General features: G+C 32.9%; 1 protein-coding gene and 1 long non-coding RNA gene across 2 annotated transcripts; one reads left to right on the top strand and one right to left on the bottom strand.

The window, feature by feature from the left end:
• Window positions 1-98: 98 nt before the first annotated feature.
• On the top strand, window positions 99-14,151 carry LOC109338617. The gene is made up of 3 exons (XR_002106568.1): window positions 99-230; window positions 2,914-2,917; window positions 14,141-14,151. It is a non-coding gene; the product is annotated as an uncharacterized LOC109338617 (long non-coding RNA).
• Window positions 10,970-22,570, bottom strand: LOC109338616 (probable glycosyltransferase At5g03795). The gene is made up of 4 exons (XM_019575892.1): window positions 21,997-22,570; window positions 13,627-13,865; window positions 12,459-12,807; window positions 10,970-11,833 (listed from the first exon to the last, which is right to left on the bottom strand). Exons 1-4 carry the CDS (start codon window positions 22,366-22,368, stop codon window positions 11,165-11,167), a joined length of 1,629 nt encoding a protein of 542 aa, XP_019431437.1. The 5' UTR covers window positions 22,369-22,570; the 3' UTR covers window positions 10,970-11,164.
• Window positions 22,571-23,792: the final 1,222 nt, after the last annotated feature.

The raw sequence follows: 23,792 nt of genomic DNA, 5'->3' as shown, positions 1-23,792 counted from the left end.
ACTTTATTTTCCGATAGCCCATCAAACTGAAAAGTAAATGATAATGACTCCAAGCTGATATTGCCATATGGCAAAAGACTGTAAACAGTGAATAACAGATAAGATGATTCTAATGCAAAATTTTGTGAAACCTCACATGCTGATGATGTCTGGTATAAGAAAATGGAGGATTGCATTACTCCCAGTCCTAAAGCTTCTGCTGGGGGCCTTAAACCATTTCCAAGTAGACTGTACTTTACAAGGCATTGTACAAGGAAATCATCTGGATCTTTTAATGGTGATCAAGATTCAAATAAGGATACCTATATTAGTGTCATTTAAGATTGTGATTATGCTTTGAAGATTATTATAATCCATTTTCAAGGTTCTTTTTAGAAATGGATGATTAAAATATTGTCAAGAAAATGTATGAAATTCACGCCAAGAAACTGAATAGTATGATCACGAGCAATTATGACGCTTCAACAATGTAAAACTATAGAAAAACCATGGGAATATGGTCAAGATTTCTGACTAGGTATATAATCAAATGATTAAGAAAATTCAATCACATCAGGATCGATAATCCGATTCATCACATTGTTATGATATCAAATCAAAATATCAAGCTGAAGTCATTATCATTTACTCTCCAGCTTGACGGCTATTGAAAAACAAAGCTACCAAACAGAAACAAGACATCAGCAATAACAGTTAATCGATTAACTGGGTAAGTGTTAATCGATTAACACTATAGTTAATCGATTAACTAGTTAGAAAATCAAGTGGAGCATTCACTCAACAATTCTTGCAATTGACACGTTTTATACCTTTAACACATTTAACTCATGTTTAAGTTGTTTTACAACATCTGTTTATTAATTTGTTAAAGAGTTAGTTAGATTAGTTACATTGCTTGCTTTATAAGACATTGTATATAAATAACATTTTCTTGTATCATTTTTCAATTCAATCAATACAATCAAAATATACATTCTACATACTATTATTTTCATTATTTAATAGATAAGAAATTATTAAAAAATTAATATAGTTGCTTGCTTTAAATGATATCAACCAAGTTGCTAAAAAATGATTATATACATATATGACTTGATATATCTAATTTTATTAAAAAAAAACAAGATATATCAATTTTTTCTTCACATTAGTCACATAGAATAGGAGTCAAAAAAGTACAGTTAAATTTGGATGTTTCCTGTGGCGCCATATAACTGGAATACTGGATGTTGGCTGCATAGGTAGACGGTTAAATTTATCTCAGTTTCTATTAAAAAAACAAAATCAAGCAGAATCATATTGAATTTATTTGAATCAGTAAGGAACTTAGGATAATAGATTTCCTTATTTTTGTTGAAATTTTAAAAAATTAAAAATCATATTTTGTGTTATATACAACTAGCTTTTGGCCTTGTAAAAAATAACTAGCTTTTGCCTTTAAAAACAATGTTCTAATGTTTGTTTAATATAATATATATATATATTTCCACTGTTAAGTTACCATAATGGTATGAGAATCTTGGCATAACAAGAAAGTGCATTGATGCATAACAAGAATCTGGGATGTGGTAACTGTTTTTGGAAGAAGGCTTTTTCCATGTGACACTGCTTTCTCCATGTGAATCTTGGCAACTTTAGTTGCATCATTAGCATGAATGAGTGTTTGGTCCTTTGCACCACAAGTCATGGTGATTTTGTGCTTAATCCACTAAAGCTCCTGAGTGGCAGAGAGGAATAAAGAAGATTATGAGCTTTCTTGAATACTTGACCAGAAATGGTGCAGATATAGCAGCAAATAAAGCTAAAAGAATGGTGATTTATAATAAAAAATGAAGCGCAGCGGCAGCAAAGACACCTTCAATGAAGGTGCTTTGATACCATATTGTGAAAATAATGCGGAAGCATAAAATGAATATTGTGAAATTTTCTCATTGAATTGAAATAATACAAGAGAGTGTTGTTTATATACAATGCCTTGTAAAACAAGCAATGCAACAAACCTAACTAACTCTCTAACAAGCTAATAAACACATGTTGTAAAACAATTCAACATATGTTAAATGTGTAAAACGCGTAAAATATGTCAATTACAATAATTGTTCAACCAATGCTTCACTTGATTTTCCAACCAGTTAATTAATTAACACTTATCCAGTTAATTGATTAACTATTATTGTTGTTGTCTTGTTTCCATGGTGACTTTGTTCTCCAATAATAAGAAAGAAAAGTCTTTCATTCTAGAGAAGATAAGATGAAAGAGGAAGAAGAGAGAAAAAGATAGGAGAAGAAAACAAGGAAAAGGGGTAGATACTCTCCATCAATCATATATAATACTTGAAATCCTAAAACTCCATAAATTGGTAATGAGAATTAATATTTTGACAAACTTACTTCTATATGTGTAGTTATATATATTTCTTCTAACAAGTTGAATTGTCAAAATCATATTAATTCAATAGCCTTTCAATTATAAAGAGATATCAAAGAATATCATACATCATTCTAATATGGCACCCTACACAATTTAAATTAAGATTGTCCTTCAACTTTATTAAAATTTCAGTGTGATGAAAACATATATAATCATGAAAGTTAACAAATACTTTATTTTTGCCATGCTATATCCATATACTTGTTAATATATGTAATAATTATATATTTTGTATCATTTCCAACTTTCTATCCGGTCACCCTATATTTTATGTTGCATCATTATTGTGAGAGGATCTATGATCCAAATATACTCATTGATGATTGGTAAGGGGGTCTATGACCAATTATGTTCACTTATGACTAGCCTGAGCATGGGCAAATGAGTTCTCAATCGCATAAAGACAGGTTTATTTTCCAGAAATGGAGTAAGACAATTCCTACCAATGGGGGCACTTGGCGAAGGGCAAACACTTCCAAAAGATATGTTGTGTGCAAACTTTTAATCATGGACTGAGAGTTCGAGACAATTAATGTCATATATATAAATTGAATATGTTATTATTTTTGTGTGTCTTATCTTCTAATTGATATTGTATTAGTTAGTTATATTATAGGATGATATATTATGATTGTTAATCCTTATTAATATTATTTACGAAGATTTTCTGTACTTGTGACTTATAGGAATGTCATAGCTTGAAAGTTTTTAAAATATTATTACTGAGATTTTTATCTCACTATGTTTGGGTATTCTTGGGTATTCTGATGTTTCTAGGTGAGGTGCCTAAGGAGTTTCGATTTAAACTATGTTGAAGATCCATTATCAAATGGTCATGCCGTGAATTATTTATAATTAGTTTTTTATTGTGTAAGTTATTTTAGATTATTTGTGTTAAGTTCAAGATGACTTGTGTATTATGTTCTACCCTTTTAGTTTAGTGTCCAGTGTTATTGTAACACCCCAGTTATGGCATGCAACCTCTCAGGCCCATGAATATACTGAGTGTGTCACCCTCAAGCTTAAATACTCTCTGCAATATTTTATTCCCCTCTAACGGGAGCCTTCCGCGACTCGAACCCGTGACCTCGGGAATAAATAGTCACTATACCAATGAGTCGTTACCATAAATAGTCACTCCACCCCGACATCACGATGACACATGATCAATAATCTCAATCAAACTTTCATCATTAATAATACATTAGTGATTTCAAGTTTATGTAATGCGAGGGTAAAATATTATTATTTAATATTCAAGTATACTACATTTATTTTTAAGTATAAATAATGGTTAACTCATGTGTGAAGATTATAAGCTTCCATTGAGCTCGAGAGGAACAACAATGGTGAATTGAGGAGATGAGGAATGGTGAATTGGAGAATGAATCTGGACATGAATTGAAAGAAAAGGAAGCAAGCAGAAAAGTGTGAATGATTTGGATATTCTCATTAACTTATTATCCAAGAATCATTACAAACTATATATAGAAGGTAGTTAAATAACTGCCAAGTTATCTAACTTAAAGAGGCAAGAAACAAGCCTGAAAACAACCAATGCAAAAGCTATGCAAAAATAATATCTAAGTTACAATACCAAAATTCAACATAACTTAGACTAATGAGTTAAAGTTGCATAAACAGATTGCTTGTGCAATAAGCAATTGATTTGCCATCATCCTTGTCAATTAACAGGGCCCCACAAGTTGGCATGTGAACATTGAGCATGTCAAGCTTGGAATGAAGCTTCTGAAATAAGTGAGGAGAAAGTGGTTTGGTGAGTACGTTGGATATTTGTGAGGAAGAATAAATGGGTAACAAATGCAGAAGGTTGGATTGTACACATTCTTGAATACAATGACAATCCATTTCTATGTGTTTTGTGTGTTCGTGGAACACATGATTAGTAGCAATGTGCATAGAAGGATGGTTGTAACAATATAATTGAACCGGTTCTGAATGAGCAAACCCAAGTTCTTGTAGTAAACAAACTAACCACTGATCCTCACATGAAGCTAAGGCCATGGCATGATATTCTGCTTCAGCAGAAGAACGAGAAATAGTCTGTTGTTTCTTGCTTTTCAAAGAAACCAGTGAATTGCCAAGGAAGAAACAATAACCAGATACAAATTTACGAGTATCAGGGCAAGCAACACAATCAGATTCAGAGTAGCCTTTGATTCTCAAGTCATTTTCAGTTGGAAAGAAGACTCTAGTGCCAATGGATCCTTTGAGATATCTTAAGATTCTCATGGTTGCTTCAAAATGATCATGTGTTGGTGCATAGAGAAACTAACTCAGATGCCCAACAGAAAAACTGAGATCAGGTCTAGTGTAAGTCAAATAAAGCAACTTGCCCATTAATCTTCTATAGGAACTGGGCTCAATCAAAGGAGATCCAAATTGTGAGTGAATAAGATTGTCATTATACTACATTGGAGTGGAGCAAGGTTTGGAAGCAAGAAACCTGCACTCTTCAAGCAAATCCAATACATATTTTCTCTGACAGAGAAGAATGCCTTTAGATGTTTTTGCTATCTCCATGCCTAGGAAGAACTTCAACTGACCAAGATCTTTAATGCTAAATTTTGAATCTAGAAACAATTTCATTGTTTGAATTTCCCTTAAATAATTTCCAGTGAAAACCAAATCATCCACACACACAAGAATTGTAGTAAAGTTGGATGAAGTGAACTTAATGAAAAAGGAATGATTTGAGGCAACTCTCAAATATCCAGATTGAATAAGGACACCAGTAAGTGTAGCATGCCATTGTCGACTGGCTTGCTTAAGGCTATATAATGATTTCTGTAGCTTGCAAACTAGTGAGGAGTCATGGACTTGCAAATCGGGTGATACCTTCATATACACATCTTCAATGAGATCACCATGAAGAAAAGCATTATTGACATCCAATTGTTGCATATGCCAATGGTGTGTAGAGGCTAAAGACAAGATGACTCTAATAGTGGTCATCTTAACAACAAGACTAAAGGTTTCAAGGTAATCTAGACCTTCTGTTTTAGTGAACCCTTTAGCCACTAGCCTAGCTTTATATCTCTCAATAGAGCCATCAACTTTGTACTTTACCTTGAAAACTCACATGCACCCTATTGCTCTCTTTTCTAGTGGAAGTTTAGTAAGTATCCATGTACCGTTATTATTTAGTGCATCTAATTCCATCTGAATTTCTTGTCTCCAACAATCTCTTTTAATAGCTTCAGCATAGTGAGTAGGTTCATTAACAACAAAGATAGCAAGAGAGTAATGCTTGTGAGCATCTGAAAGTTTATCATAAGATAAATGTTGGGACAAAGGATATGTTACCACTGAAGATGACAAGATTGATGGATTTGTCTTAGATGCTGAGGTGCAATGATAGTCATATAGATACCTTGGATTGTGCCTGATTCTCTAAGACTATCTAGGAGCAGTAATATTAGGAGATGAAATAGGGACAATAGACTCAATAGGAAAATCAGAGGAAGAATGTGTGGGAGATTCAATAGTGGAAGTATGTGTATCTGTTGGGCCATTATGGACAGAATTATTAGATTGAGAATGTGTATTTTAGGGTGAAGATAGAGTATGAGGATAGGCAAATCAATAGTGAAGATAGAGATGAAATAGGGACAATAGACTCAATAGGAAAATTAGAGGAAGAATGTGTAGGAGATTCAATAGTGGAAGTATGTGTATCTGTTGGACCATTATGGACAGAATTATTAGATTGAGAATGTGTATTTTGAGGTGAAGATAGAGTATGAGGATGGATTGAGCTTGTTGGGGTGTCTCCACACAAGTGGTTTGATGCAAAATGCCTTGAGTGTTGTAAAACTCTTCATGTAAAATTCTTTGCCATTATCAGTTCATATACATTTTAATTTCAGACCAAACTGAGTGTATGTCATATGCACAAAAGACTTGATTAAGGCAGAGGCTTCTGACTTGAGTTTAAGAAAATAAATCCAAGTAAATCTAGACTTGTCATCAACCACTATTAAGAAGTATTTGTGTCCAGATGTACTAGGTGTAGCAAATGACCCCCAAATATCCATATGTACCAAGTCAAATGGAAGCAAAGACTTTGATAAACTTTCATTGTAAGGTAACCTCTTTTGTTTTGCCAAATGACAAACATGACAATGGTCCAAGGTTTTATTACACTTAATGAATGGAAAATGTCTTTGCATTACAAGCAATGTTTGATGAGATAAGTGTCCTAGTCTATTATGCCAAAGATTACAATCATAACTAGTAAGAGAATTGATCTTTCTATCTTCAATAGCAACAATAGAATGACTTGAAGATTTTGTCAGTGGCATAAGTGACATGTTCATCACATAAAGGCCATATCTCAGCCTAGCTACACCAATCATCTTCAATGATGGACATTCCTGGATTTGACAAATAGTATTCATAAATATTAGCTTGCATGGAATTGTATGTGTCAATCTAGAAACATATACCAAATTATATCGAAATGATGGAATGTACAGAACATTTGTTAAGTACAATTTGTTTGAGAACATAATGGTGCCTGAAACATCTGTGGAGACTTTCCCTCCATTAGGCAAAGTAACCAGTACAAGTTTAATATGTTTAAAAGTGTGGAAAGCATAGAGAATATAGCACACATGATCAGTTGCACCTGTGTCTTGGATCCAATCATAAGACTCAGTTGAACATGGCATTACCCAAACATTGTTATTACCTTGTGACTCAATGAGTGGCTTAGCATTGGTGTTATGTGAAATTTTGCTCAACTGATTGGTGTTATGTCCTTGATGCAAATTGTGTAAGAACAGGATTGCAACTAAGGGGGGGGGGGGGGAATTAGTTGACTTAAAATTATAGTATCTTTTTCTGCAAAATGTAAGAGTTAATGTGCAGCGGATAATATTGCAGAAAATAAACAAGTATAAATTAAAGAAGAAAGGGAAAGGAGAGTACACAAGTATTTTATATTGGTTCACATTCTAGTCCATCGAAGGCTACGTCCAATACTCTTGCAACGCAAGAGATTTTCCACTAAATATTATGAGTAGTAATTACAAAGTCTCACCCTGAGATCCCTAAGTACCTTACCCACTCACTAATATTTATACACTTGGAAAAGACTTTTCCAATTTACTCTATCCCCTTTCTATTCACACCATGTGAAAGAAAGATTATTGCAATGAATGAATAATTTCAATAATCGGCTTTGAATTGCCTTTACAAGTATGAAATATTATAACACTTGCAATTCAATCAACTCTTTTGTATACTTAGTAATAATGTTCTTTAAGTTTATAAAACTTTGAAACACTTTACTTCAAGCAACTCGGAAAAATAGCTTTCAAAGTTTGAGTTCAAGTTGCTAAGAAGTGCATAAAATTATTTCAGAAAAGTTTAGGAAAGTTGTGAGAAAAGTGTAAAAGAGTTGTTCAAATAGTTGTTTTCATTGTGAGTTCTAATGCCTTTAAATAGGCTTTCCAATCAGCCATTGTGCCTTTATAAAAGAGTAGAAATTGTTCGCAATGAAGGCATTTTGTTTGGGATGAAAACTTTTGAGTTTCAAATCTGAAAATCTGATGTAACAACTCTCAGTAATCGATTACAGCATTGAGTAATCGATTATCCAAATGTTCTGTCCACAGTGAATTTAAAATTCACTTACAGTAATCGATTACAACAATTTGAGTAACTTGTTACTCAACTTTAATAACACTAGTAATATGTTACTCAAATACAGTAATGGATTACTCTGATCAGTTTTAAGTTGGATAACTCTTTTCTCACACTTATAACAACTTACTTAGATGAAGTAACCCGTTACACACTATTTTTGAAAATTGTTTTACGTATTTTAAAGTGTTTCAACTTTCTTTAAAAATAGTTTGAGCATTACTACTTTGTATATTAAAGAGTTTTAGGATAGAAGTACCTATAGAGACTTAATCTAATTTTCTTAAAGCTTTAATCTTCTTTTTCTTCATAAGTATTCTTCTTTTTCTTCTTTTTGGTGATGTTGGTGTCTTCATCAAAACCTTGCCAAGGTCAGGAGCAAAGATCTTCTTCACAATTTGGTATAAGATTTGAGAGTATCTTACTCAAATATAGCTTTGGTGCCAATGAGTGGCTTAGCATTGGTGTTATGTGAAATCGTGCTCAATTGATTGGTGCTATGTCCTTGATGCAAATTGGTCTGTTGTTGGAGAATTGAAAGTAAACTTTTATGTTGCTCAGGTGTGAACGGCAACATTGAAGAATTCTCAGTTGAAACCATTTCTTCTCTTGGTTTACTTCCAAGTATTCCATCATCATCTGAAATCTTGCCTACTGTGAAATTATTCACATCATTGTTTCTTTGCAAACCAAGTGAAAATTCATGCTTTCTATAGCAATGATCAAAAGTGTGACCAGATTTATAGCAAAAAGTGCACACTCTAGTGCCTTTTTCTCTTGTAAATCTGCTTGAACTATTACCTCCCCTGGTGTAATTTCTTCCTCCATATCTACCTCTACCAGTAGTAGATCTACTACCATTATACTCATAATTGCTTCCAAAATATCCATACCAGTAGTAGAATTAGGCTCAACTATATGCATGTTCAAATGCCTTTCCTGTTGAATTAACAGAGAAAATACATTGTTCACACTAGGAAAAGGTTCCATTAGCATTATTTGTGAACGTACACTCTCATATTGGTCATTTAATCATTTAAGAAAGCATATAACATTATCATGTTCTATGTATGTTCTTATTACCGAAATCAGTCCACATTCACACTTGTTTAAACAAGAACATGTAGGAATTGGTCTAAAGTTATCTAATTCTTGCCACAAACCTTTTATATGAGTTAAATATGATCCTATAGACATGTTTCCCTGCTTATATGTATGAATTTCACCAAGAAATTCAGAAATATGAAATATATCTCCCTGATAATACCTCTCACAGAGATCGTGCTAAATCTCAAATGTTGTCTCCATCCATAGTACGCTCTACACAACAGAAGCTTCTGTGGAATGAATCAACCAGGAAATCACCAATGTGTTGCATTTGTCCCACACAGAGAAATTTGAATCATCTACTAAAGGTCTAGGCAAAGATCCATCGATGAATTGCAATTTATTCTTCGATTTCAGAGACATTGCCATGTCACGTGACCGTCCGTGGTAGTTATCACCATTCAAAATAGTTGAGACGAGAATTGTTCCAAGATTCTCATTCGGATGCATAAAGAAAGGTGAAGAAGGATCTTGAGTAGGATTCATAATATTCATCATTCGATTGTACATTGATGAACACTAGATTGAAAAGTTGCAGAAAACATAGAGTAAAATTGGAGAAGAAAGCGAAGAGAATTCGCGAAGAAATTTTGAAGAATTCAAAGGAGAAATGAAGAGAAGAGAAAGAAGATGCAGCGAAAAAGTAACAGAGCCTCTTCAATGAAGATGCTCTGATACCATGTGAAGATTATAAGCTTCCATTGAGCTCGAGAGGAACAACAATGGTGAATTGAGGAGATGAGGAATGGTCAATTGGAGAATGAATTTGCACAGGAATTGAGAGAAAAGGAAGCAAACAGAAAAGTGTGAATGATTTGGATATTCTCATTAACTTGTTATCCAAGAATTATTACAAACTATATATAGAAGGTAGTTAAATAATTGCCAAGTTATCTAACTTAAAAGGCAAGAAACAAGCCTGAAAACAGCCAAGGCAAAAGCTATGCAAAAATAATATCTAAGTTACAATACCAAAAATCAACATAACTTAAACTAATGAATTAAACTTGCATAAACAGATTGCTTGTGCAATAAGCAGTTGATCTACCATCATCCTTGTCAATTAACATCATGAATTATAATTTTACGTTATCGGTGCATAGATTTTAAACTCTATTATTAAATTACTTATTCTAAATTAATAGTGGAAATATGTTGAGATTATTAATCCTAAACTATTATTAATTTCTCAAACATGCCATTTGCACGATTTAATATGCTATTTTAGAGTGGTCTATTATTTTTACCAATGTTGTGAAACTCGAGCCGGACGTCAAACCGAAAGAAGTCACGTAATAGGTTTAACCGGTTTGAACGGTTAAACCGTGCGGTCTGACCGAGTAATTTTATACATAATTAATAATTTTTATCTAAAAATATATAATTATATGTAAATGTAAAGTTTTATATAATTAATATCTATCTATAATTATATTGAAATAACATATCTAAATCTTTTTTTTGGACTAAAGTAAAACAAAATATTGAATGGTTTTAATTTTTAATTGAACCGTCCGGTTTACTTCTAGAGTTAATGCGGTTAAACTGGGTTTTACACGACCAGACTGGAATTTCCCCAGTTCAAAGCGGTTCAACCCTCATTGGATTAAGACTGCAAACCAAAATCGTTTTCAAGTTCGGTCAGCGGTCCAACTGGTTTGGACCGTCCAGTCCAGTTCTCATAACACTGAATTTTACCACCTAGCACTGTCATATTTACACTACATTAATATTTGGACATCCTTAGTCAACATCTTTCACATGCATGTAGTCTATGTTACTCCCCATCAAAATGAGATATACATCAAGAGTGATTCATTCTCACATCAAATCTACATGATTATCAGTTTCAAAAAAAAATTATTCAAATCCTTGACAAGAATAGAATCACACCATATTACATTGCTAAAGTGAACTGTTCAGAGTAATTTATGCAACATGGTCTTAGGTTACAAGTTACTGATCATCAATGATTCTGAAGTTCAATCTTCTAAGCCATATCGAATGAAGGATCATATGAAACACATCGAATCGCTTAGGTGGAGAATTTACCTCAAAATGTCTCCTAATTTGTCCTATTCTTCTCTGCATTCTTATGTACTGCCTTGGGGAAATCCTAGTTAGAATTTCCTTCAAGTTTGGAATGTCATTCACCGAAACCTCAACCGAAAAAGATTTCCACTTCAAAACATCACTGAATGGAGGAACATAATGATCTGAAATGAGTACAGGAACACAGCCAGTGTAGATAGCCTCAACCACTCGCGGGCTCGCGACCTCATACCCGCTCGGGCAAAGGCAGAACTTGCTCTTCCGTAACATCGCATAGTAAGATACTCCCTTTGGAAGGTACCTATGAACTTGGATATCTTCATCCTTATTTTCCCAATGCTCAAGAAGAATAGACCTAATGTGACCATGAAGGCCTCCAGCAAAGAAAGCCAAAACCGGACGTTTAGATGCAGATGGCCCACCAACGAAACCGTTTATAGTACCTGTTTGGAGATTGATTTCAGGAAAAGAAACATCTTTAGAAGGGTTGAATCCCTCAGAGGTGTTGGCATTGCAAAGGACACGGATAGAGTTTTTGTACATGTTAGGAACAGATAATGAAGTCTCTGGCCCCTGAAACAGAATTAGGTAACAAATCTGTAAAATAAGTACAGCATTTTCATATCTTAGGATTTGTGCTTCTTAAATAAAAATGACTTAGTACAACACTATATTCACATTCAGTTTTTTTATTCTTATAAGACTTAATTGTGATGCACCTTAAGTCTAAAAACTTGTTAGACTATGATTTAGTGATGCATCAACATGTGTAGTCGTAGTTTGACTAACTAATAATAATTATCTTAAAGGTCTGTTTGCGAGTTGTGTTTTAGAAGGAAATGAAAGACTTCAGAGCCATGAAATATACTTACGAAATAGTTCTAAAGCCTGAGAGTCATATATGTAAAATGATAAAAAAAATCGGTTTTAGAGGGAAATGGAAACTTTTCCTTTCCTTTTCTTCCCCTCCAAAGGCCAACTCGTAAACAAATCATAAGAGTCACGTGTAAGATGATAAAAAATATATTATATTGACAATGTATAAATTAAAACTTGAACTCTTATAATAAACAGTTATTAGAATGCTGACCCAATGATGCAAGTTAACTAGAAAATTGTTTACTATTAACCAATATAAAAATTGTATAATAAAAGTGGTGTTGAATAATCACTTTTCAATTAGTAGTAAGTTGTTTACCCAGTCATGGCAAGCAAGCATGAAGTGATCAGCTCCAAGGCTTCGGTTCCAATAGGGATATCTTCCAGCAACGAGATTGACATAGTCTATGACAGTTTTTCTTATGGGGCCAAAGTCATGGGAGTCCCTTATATACACAAATCGAACCATCATTACTACACTAAAAGGAAGGAAAAATACATGTGCTTTCTCGGGATCTGTTGTTCGAAATTGGTCATTCATCTCCATTGCATGGATGAAATTCCCTTCCATGGAGTATATGCTTTTGCAAGGCCCGTTATGAAAAACTGGAGGCTCCCCTTCTTCATACACGAATACTTTGAACTGTTTCTCCATTTCTAAGTAGCTCCTGTCATAGGAATTGTAGTGAAGAGATGATAATTAATGGATGACTTATATTAAACAGTGATTAACAGAGTATGAATGAAAAGTGCAATGTTCCAACTTCACGGTCATGAATGACTTCCTTCTATGTACAGTCTTTACATGTTTTACCCTCACCTCTCATGAACATAGACATGTGGTGAATGGTAAAATATGTACAACCATGGAATCTAACTAACAAATTGATTTTCCAACTAGTTTACAGTTAACTTAACTAACTCAAGTGTTCAATATACTTGTGCAAATGGCTCATATGGCAGCAAGGAAGAAGTACATGGCCAGTCCGTATGGTGATAACAGCTGTGTGCCAGAGGCTTCTCGTGATGAAGAATTACAGTATAACACGAACAGACCATGTTGGCCAACACGGCTGCGTACTAGGGCGTGTCATGGCCCATGGCTGCGGACTGTTACCCTTCCGCATAATATCAAATTCGGGATTACTGGTTTGGGTTGATGTAAATGGCTGGGGTATTAGGCTATATATATATATGTATGTTATTTCTGAATGACCTAATGTAGAACACACAAGTAATCCTATTCTCTAATAACCCATCAACGTTCCCTATGACTTAGAATAACAAATTTCTGTTTTCTGTCTCTCTTCTCCGTGTTCTCTTTACTATTCGATTGTTCATTAGATTTGTACTTAATAGTAAAAACCGGGAGAAAAAGATGTCATATAGTATCATTTGAGAAACATTCAAGTAAGAGGAGGGCAGGTACTAGATATGTTAAAAGATAACAGTTCAGTAGATAGAAAATAAAGAAGTCCATCATGTACCTGTGAAACACTTCAGCATTCCAATACATTGGACCTTCAGGGACATAGTCCGGATCATGTGTTTGATTCTCGAGTCTAGCTTGTCCAATAGCAGCTCGAGCTTGTAGTAGACCGGCTTCCATCCTATCTAAGATGCTGAATTTTCTTGGCTGCATCTGCCTCTGGTGAGAAACATAAGTTTCATTCACAGAAGTCGTGTTGGACCAAGGTACGGAGATATTAAGAAGTTCAGTCTGGTTCTGATAAAAAATGATGTGCTATCAACTTTAGTTTAACTATCAAATGCTAAGGTTTCAATTTAAATGACACAATAATACAATCATCTAGTCCCTTCAAATAATTGATAAGTTACTTCACAAGTAGCATATGATGAAAATCAACGTAACTTTCATTGTCTCCCTCAAGATGCAAATGATATTTGCACATTATTTTCTCCTTCACTCACCTTTTAGTTTTTACATTAGAGTCACCTTTTTAAACCCTATGTTACCCATTTTTCTATCATAGGTCATAGGCACTCCCTCTCAATAATGTCTATTTTGTTACAACAAAATCTTTCTTGGTTATTGATTTATTGAAATCAACCTCTGGAAAAATGGAATGGGATAAAACACTAATGCAAGAACGAAAACATTTTTAAGATAACTTTAATTGCACAGAATAGTGTCAGAGGAAAGAAGGAAACCAATAAATTGGATGAAGTATAAAATTCTGGCGTCCTTGTCCAAATCAATTGCAAAAATCACATAACTCATGCAAGAAAAAACTATTTAAAAATATCACTAAATCAATTGTTCAATATGAATTTGTATCCGAGTTGAGTTTTAGAGATGAAAAATAAAATGAGAAAACTCACAACAATCTTACATGTACAAGTGTATTTCATAGATATATGTACTGTATCTACGTATAACTATGAAATACACAATTTAAATTAAATGATGTTGCGATGTAGCAACAAACACTAAAGTAGATTTAATAAAACTATATCTACAAACTCGGCAGCCTAATAGAAATAAGGAATAAATATATGCAGAGCAAAGAAAAGGAGAACCAAATTTTAATGTGAAAACCCCTCAAATGTTGAAGGAAAAATCACACGATAATCTCATAAAAAATATTTCATTATATACAGGAAAATTACAATATTTGTTTCACAATCTTCTTACACAAGAGGTACAAATATAATATTTGTCAATGCCTATTCAAATGCTACAACATGTAGTTGTACCAATGAGTAATAGATATGAAACCCAAAATTAATTTACTGTCTTTTTCTCATACTTTACGCTCTTTAGGATTTACTTACACTCTCTATTTTTTACTCAATGTAGAAGCTCTCACATGGAAAGACTTATGTTATGCTTTGGATCTTGTTGCTTTTGCTTTTTTTGCGTCTCCAACTAAAGTTGAACGACTCTATTTATAGAGGACTTATATAACATGAACACAATGCAAAATTACAAGTCCAAAATATCCACTGTCCTATGCTCATACCCTATTGAATCAACTTTAAATTTTCTTCATGCAATAAATCTCATGTCTTATGGCTTTTCTTACTCTGAATATTGGAACATTCATCTAGGACCCATGCTGATCAACTCGACATAAAGTTAAAGCTTTTCATGTGCTAGCTCTAAATCCAAGCTAGTTGCTAATCCAAGTATGACTCGAATAGATCTCATTTTCACTACATGAGAGAAAATTTTATCAAAATCTACTCCTCGCTTTCGTCCAAAGCCTTTCACAACCAAGAGAGCTTTATGCTTAACTAGTTTACCGCCATTTTTATTTAACTTGAACACCCATTTGTTCTTCAAGGCTTTCATGCCTTCAGGAAGTTCCACAACTTTATGATTATCATTTGTCCGTAAGGAATCCATCTCTTCTTGCATGACTTTCATTCATTTGAATTTATCTTTATGAGTATGAACTTCATCTAACTTGCTAGCCCCCTCGTCAGTGAGGAGAATATACTCTGAACTGGGGTATCTATTGGATGGAAGATGTTTTCTTTCACTTCTCTTGAGCTATGACGTAGCTTCTTCTTAGTTGTGGTGTAGGCGGTTGCTCCCATTGCTCAATACCTTCTCCATGTCCAACATCTTTTGGTTCTGACTCATCATCAACCCCATGGTCATTTAACTCTCCCATCCTATGCCATTTTCTCTAGGAGGATAGACTAGTGTATAATCAACATTACCACAGAGTTTCATGGTTTTCTCTAGAGTTGCACAATCTGACATAATTTCTTGCTCACCAAAAACTACATATGTGCTTCTAATGGTTACTGAAAACTACATATGTGCTTCTAATGATTCTCTTCTATTATGAATCTCATAACCTATAGCCAAATTATTCTTCTCCACAACCCATAAAAAATGCAAGGAACGACTTTACATCAAGTTTTTGTCTCTGATCCTTACTCACACGAACAAAGACTTTGTGTCCAAACACCTTCAAATGAGAGTATTTAATATCATGTTCGGACCATACTTTCTCAAGAATATCAAAGCCCAAATAAAAAGATGGAGATCTTTTAATCATGTAGCACATAGTTTGAACAACTTCACCTCAGAATAGCTTAGGCAGTTTAGCCATTCTCAACATACTCTGATGTTTTCTTAATGGTTTTATTGATTCTTTTGACCACACCAATATGATGTTCGGTGTCTAGAATCGTCTTCTCTTGTCTGAGGCCATGCTCACAAAATAATTATTGAATCCATGGGAAGTGTACTTACCCCATTTGTAAACACACTTCAAAGGTTTCCCTGTTTGTCTCTCCACCATGGCATGAAACCTTTCGAAGTATTGAAACAAATGGTCTTTACTCCTTAGAAAGTGCACCCACACTTTCTGTGCATCGTCATCAATAAATGTCATAAAATATGTGCTACCACTCAGAGTCTCCACCTCCATGAGACCACATATATCACAATAAGCCATATCCAAAATATTTTGCTTGAGCTTCAATGTTTTGCTGAAAGAAACTCTAGGATGTTTTCATAATAAGTAGTGATCATAAGGATTTAGCATAAGAAATGAGAAATGCTAAAGTCTGCAATCTATTTTCACTTATATGATTCAGTCTCTTCTGTCACAAATTTGGTGAAACATCATTCTCGACTGCATTCAACTCATCACCTATATGCTTGACTTGAGTTTTGTATAAGGTGTTATACATCACTCCTCGAGTAACAACCATTGAGCCTTTGGAAAGCTTCCATTTTCCATCATCGAAGTTGTTATGCTATCTAGCTCGACCCACAACATGCACATAATTCAAATTTAGGCGTAGATCTGGATGATATATCACATGTTCTTAAATTTCAATGTGCAACTGACATTAGTCTACAAACACACATCATCCGCTCCATAATGCTTTCATTGTTGTTGTTACCCACACTTACTTTACCAAAGTCTTTCGCTTTGTACATTGTCAATAGTTCCTTGTTAGGAGTGGTATGATATGATGTTGTCAATTGTTGAGTAGTCAATGGTGGTAGGGGCCGAGACTTTCCAAGGAAACTCCATGGTTCAACTAGTTGAATTATATGAAGAGGGCGGTTGTTGATGAACTTTGGTGTAGAAGTTCCATAATATCAAAATACATCCTATCGATGGAGAGCTAAGTGGCGTGTTGCGTTAGAAAACGGTACAAGAAGCTGCACTATAAGTTTGGAGAGGTAGGTTCTTGGTAACACCGTCAAGGATACTCAGAAAGACTTATAGTGAATAGGAGTATACTCTTATTTAAGAAGTTGATAAAGACAAATTAGGCATCGAATAAGGTGAAGTAAGATATTTGCCAAGGTGGAGATTCTTGTGTAGATTTCCTAATGAGCGAGATATTCATCATTTCAATAAAGATGAAGATTGGTAAGGATGCTTGAAATATGATAATGTATTAGTCCCAAATTGTCTAGTAATTAAATGGAGTAGAGTAACCAATGTTATATATTGGACTCAAGTTCATTATTATAACCACACGAAATAGAAACATCTCATAGGCATTTCGGTCAATGGATAATGCTAGAGCTTATAATCATTATTCTACAATAGTATATTGGTGATCATTCAACACTCCATGGGACGTAATCACAACCATAGTCACATGATACGCGGTTCTCTTCAATACGGGTACATAGTTTGCGGTACATTACCATATCAAAGTATCGGTACGTTATAGGTATATTTAGTTAATATATTCAATATATTCTTTATACTTATATTATTATGATTGACTATTAATTAACAATATATTTAAAATATTTTATTTTATTTTCTTTGATTTAATTCTATATTTAATTTGGATCATTTATAATCTAATATGATTCAATAATTTGGTTATTTTCACTTGAGTATATTTTTTATTAATGAAAACTAAATGAATGAGTCAATTTAAATTTTTAGAAAAAAATAATTCAATATTTTTTTAAAGAAATATTTTTACTTAAATTAAACCTATTAAAGTATTTTGGGTTATCTAAGTAAGCCAAGTACGTACCCTACCCAATACTATCAAAACCTAATTTCATTCAAACCCTAGCTTACATGCTATTCTTTCCTCTATCTTCTTCTTCCATTCTCTTTCTATATGGCGACTCTTCCTTTATCTTCTTCTCTTTCTCTATTTTTTTGCTATGGCTTATCGTTCATATTCGGTTGGTCATGGTTTGAAGTTCATGGATGAGAAAAATTACATCTTTAATGGTGGTTCGCTTGGAACTAAGTATCAATACCGAATCGGAGCATTTTGGGTCGCCAAAGTACCATGGATCAATACTCGAACGATTCACGGTTCTCCTGCCAAACTAGCAAATCTAGTTTCTATGGTCACAACTGGTCAAACCTTAATTCTCTTTTATCTTAGTCTCTTCTATTTATTATATGTCATTTATTTGATTCCTTAACTGTTGAAACACTTATAGACATATTTGAACACAACACACCAAGTTCTCACATCAACAAGATTCCGAGTTCACTCACCTATGGGGTGTGATAGATTTCTAATCAAGTGAACCAACCCCCATGGCTCTTCTAATATAATTATTCATTGAAAAACTAATGAATAGCTTCAATTACATATTTTTATTCCTTCTTGGATATAATAATATATCTAGAGTAAATTACACTGACACTCCCTAAGTTTTAGTGAAATTATATAAATCACCCCTCACTTTTCTACACCTACATAAACCCTCCTCATTTTTTATACTTTCATTACACTGACCACTCATGCATGAGAAATAAGTAAGTGTAAGTTTATGAACAAAAAATGTGATAAATGCAATTAAGTTAAATAATAACATGATATATTGTGGAGACAAGTCCAAATAATATATGAGTCGTTACGATATAGTATAAGAGCGATTTAAACAATATCTTTTTAGAATTGTTGATGCATTTTGTAACAAAAAATAATAAAGATACATTAATTTGTATATTATTTGAATTTTTCTTCACAATATACCATGTTTTGTTTAACTTAATTGCATTTATCACATTTTTTAATAAGCCATATCCAAAATATTTTGCTTGAGCTTCAATGTTTTGCTGAAAGAAACTCTAGGATGTTTTCATAATAAGTAGTGATCATAAGGATTTAGCATAAGAAATGAGAAATGCTAAAGTCTGCAATCTATTTTCACTTATATGATTCAGTCTCTTCTGTCACAAATTTGGTGAAACATCATTCTCGACTGCATTCAACTCATCACCTATATGCTTGACTTGAGTTTTGTATAAGGTGTTATACATCACTCCTCGAGTAACAACCATTGAGCCTTTGGAAAGCTTCCATTTTCCATCATCGAAGTTGTTATGCTATCTAGCTCGACCCACAACATGCACATAATTCAAATTTAGGCGTAGATCTGGATGATATATCACATGTTCTTAAATTTCAATGTGCAACTGACATTAGTCTACAAACACACATCATCCGCTCCATAATGCTTTCATTGTTGTTGTTACCCACACTTACTTTACCAAAGTCTTTCGCTTTGTACATTGTCAATAGTTCCTTGTTAGGAGTGGTATGATATGATGTTGTCAATTGTTGAGTAGTCAATGGTGGTAGGGGCCGAGACTTTCCAAGGAAACTCCATGGTTCAACTAGTTGAATTATATGAAGAGGGCGGTTGTTGATGAACTTTGGTGTAGAAGTTCCATAATATCAAAATACATCCTATCGATGGAGAGCTAAGTGGCGTGTTGCGTTAGAAAACGGTACAAGAAGCTGCACTATAAGTTTGGAGAGGTAGGTTCTTGGTAACACCGTCAAGGATACTCAGAAAGACTTATAGTGAATAGGAGTATACTCTTATTTAAGAAGTTGATAAAGACAAATTAGGCATCGAATAAGGTGAAGTAAGATATTTGCCAAGGTGGAGATTCTTGTGTAGATTTCCTAATGAGCGAGATATTCATCATTTCAATAAAGATGAAGATTGGTAAGGATGCTTGAAATATGATAATGTATTAGTCCCAAATTGTCTAGTAATTAAATGGAGTAGAGTAACCAATGTTATATATTGGACTCAAGTTCATTATTATAACCACACGAAATAGAAACATCTCATAGGCATTTCGGTCAATGGATAATGCTAGAGCTTATAATCATTATTCTACAATAGTATATTGGTGATCATTCAACACTCCATGGGACGTAATCACAACCATAGTCACATGATACGCGGTTCTCTTCAATACGGGTACATAGTTTGCGGTACATTACCATATCAAAGTATCGGTACGTTATAGGTATATTTAGTTAATATATTCAATATATTCTTTATACTTATATTATTATGATTGACTATTAATTAACAATATATTTAAAATATTTTATTTTATTTTCTTTGATTTAATTCTATATTTAATTTGGATCATTTATAATCTAATATGATTCAATAATTTGGTTATTTTCACTTGAGTATATTTTTTATTAATGAAAACTAAATGAATGAGTCAATTTAAATTTTTAGAAAAAAATAATTCAATATTTTTTTAAAGAAATATTTTTACTTAAATTAAACCTATTAAAGTATTTTGGGTTATCTAAGTAAGCCAAGTACGTACCCTACCCAATACTATCAAAACCTAATTTCATTCAAACCCTAGCTTACATGCTATTCTTTCCTCTATCTTCTTCTTCCATTCTCTTTCTATATGGCGACTCTTCCTTTATCTTCTTCTCTTTCTCTATTTTTTTGCTATGGCTTATCGTTCATATTCGGTTGGTCATGGTTTGAAGTTCATGGATGAGAAAAATTACATCTTTAATGGTGGTTCGCTTGGAACTAAGTATCAATACCGAATCGGAGCATTTTGGGTCGCCAAAGTACCATGGATCAATACTCGAACGATTCACGGTTCTCCTGCCAAACTAGCAAATCTAGTTTCTATGGTCACAACTGGTCAAACCTTAATTCTCTTTTATCTTAGTCTCTTCTATTTATTATATGTCATTTATTTGATTCCTTAACTGTTGAAACACTTATAGACATATTTGAACACAACACACCAAGTTCTCACATCAACAAGATTCCGAGTTCACTCACCTATGGGGTGTGATAGATTTCTAATCAAGTGAACCAACCCCCATGGCTCTTCTAATATAATTATTCATTGAAAAACTAATGAATAGCTTCAATTACATATTTTTATTCCTTCTTGGATATAATAATATATCTAGAGTAAATTACACTGACACTCCCTAAGTTTTAGTGAAATTATATAAATCACCCCTCACTTTTCTACACCTACATAAACCCTCCTCATTTTTTATACTTTCATTACACTGACCACTCATGCATGAGAAATAAGTAAGTGTAAGTTTATGAACAAAAAATGTGATAAATGCAATTAAGTTAAATAATAACATGATATATTGTGGAGACAAGTCCAAATAATATATGAGTCGTTACGATATAGTATAAGAGCGATTTAAACAATATCTTTTTAGAATTGTTGATGCATTTTGTAACAAAAAATAATAAAGATACATTAATTTGTATATTATTTGAATTTTTCTTCACAATATACCATGTTTTGTTTAACTTAATTGCATTTATCACATTTTTTGTTTAAAAGATTACACTTATTTCTTATGCAGGGGTGGGTCAGTGTAATGAAAGTATAAAAACTAGGAAAGTTTTGGGTAGGTATAGAAAAGTGAGGGATGATTTATATAATTTTACTACAACTCAGGAAGTGTCAGTGTAATTAACTCTATCATCTACTATTTTATTAAGGAGACTGGGACAGTTCAACACTAATTATTATTATTATTCCCCACTGTTGTTGAAACAGAAAATGGAATCAGAAGTAAAAGCATAGAAAGAATCAAAATTAATCTCTTACAGATTGTTGAACCGAAGATGAAGAAGAATTGGACTGATTATAGGAAATGTCATTAGATATAGCTTTATCCTTCTCCTTGCCTTGACCATCTACTTCCACCACCAAATCTTGAAGCCCTTCTTTCTTTCTCTCACCAAATATAACATTAGCTTCCGCAGTACTCAAATCACCACCACTAGTTAAGAAAGAAGGGTTAACAGAACTCCATAAGAAGGAACGTTTTCCAATAAAAATCCAGCTAGAAACATTAGGACCCAACACAAAAACAACCACAGCAACAAACACTAGAGGCACCATGAACAAAAAGAGCTTCATTGATGAAGATGATTTGGAACCCCAACGTGCACAACAACTCCATCTAACACTACTCATTGTAATAATAAGGTTAAGTCTCTCACAATTCAAATATGGTCCACGAGGACATGCATATGATGCATAACACTTCTCTCTATGTAACAAGCACCTCGTTTTTCATGATACAGCTGGCTTCTATTCTAATCTACAGTTACTTTTGCATACGGTGGCAGCAGAAATTCATGCATTCTGGTATTTGGTTTTGTCTCTTTTCTCTTTACTACTCGGCAACAGTGAGTTAGTCAAGAAATATAGGACTAAAAAGAGAGAGAATAATTGTGAAAAATTCGATTCATGGAAGCAATATTTATTAGGTGATATAATTACTTATTTTAAAAGTGATTAGTTAGTTAGTCATGAACTAAAAATATATATTTAATTATATAAAAAATGATGGGTGGCTGAAGCTGGCGTTTATAACTTTATATTATAAATATATGAGTTCATCAAAGAACAATATAATGAATATATAATGTTAAATATAAATACAATAAGACTTCTTGTTTTTCTTACATTTAAAGCTATTATAAATTAGTAAACATTGGTTGGATACTGAAAATAAATGTTAAAAACAATTAATGAGATATGTTAACTCATTTTAAAAAATAATGATATAATATTATATATTCAAATGAAAATTAATTCAAAAATAGGGAATGATGATTTTGACATAGACGGCTTTAGAATAATCGTTCACAAAAGAAAAATTAAGGAAAGAAAGATTAAAGAAATAAAAATTGAGTAAAAAATATGGTGATTTTTTAGTTGTACGGCAGGAAAAAATGGAAAGAAAGTAGAGATAAAATAATATAATTATTATCAGTAATAATATTGATATGCATATTTTAGGTTTGTTTTCTTTGGAATTTTAGGAAATTAACGACATTTATAAATATGACTAACATAAAATACAAATTCTTTTAAACATATAGGAAATTAGCAATAAAAAAATGGCTCCTAATTTTATTCACTTGAGTATTTCTCTCAATATTGGTGAGAAAACGTAATGGTAGTCTCACTATCTTTTCTTTCCTCCCCTATACTCAATACAACCGATCTATGAAAAATTGCCTTCATGTTTCATTTCCCTCACTTTCCTTCTTTCACTCTTTACCCCAACAAAATTAAAATAACATAAAGGATGGAGACAATGGAAGTGGAAAGAAAAACTTTTTTAGAGATTATTTTCTAAGGTATTTTTAAAAATTAAAAGGGGAAAATTACGTCTCAAGTATAGTTTTTTATTTAAGTTTATGATAATCTGGTCTATTGTTAAATCATGTTTAATGTTGGAAAACAAAAACCAAAAAAGTAAATATATATGAATGAAAATGAATAGCTAATCAACCGACAATTACATTGTAAAATATACTTAAGCTTAAGCATAATCATAAACAACAAAAGATTGTAATAATCGTTGCAAAGACAAAATTCTTACGTTA

The sequence above is a fragment of the Lupinus angustifolius genome, unplaced genomic scaffold, assembly GCF_001865875.1.
Source record: "Lupinus angustifolius cultivar Tanjil unplaced genomic scaffold, LupAngTanjil_v1.0 Scaffold_32_33, whole genome shotgun sequence".
NCBI lineage: Eukaryota > Viridiplantae > Streptophyta > Magnoliopsida > Fabales > Fabaceae > Lupinus > Lupinus angustifolius.
This window is presented reverse-complemented; position numbering and strand designations above follow the sequence as displayed.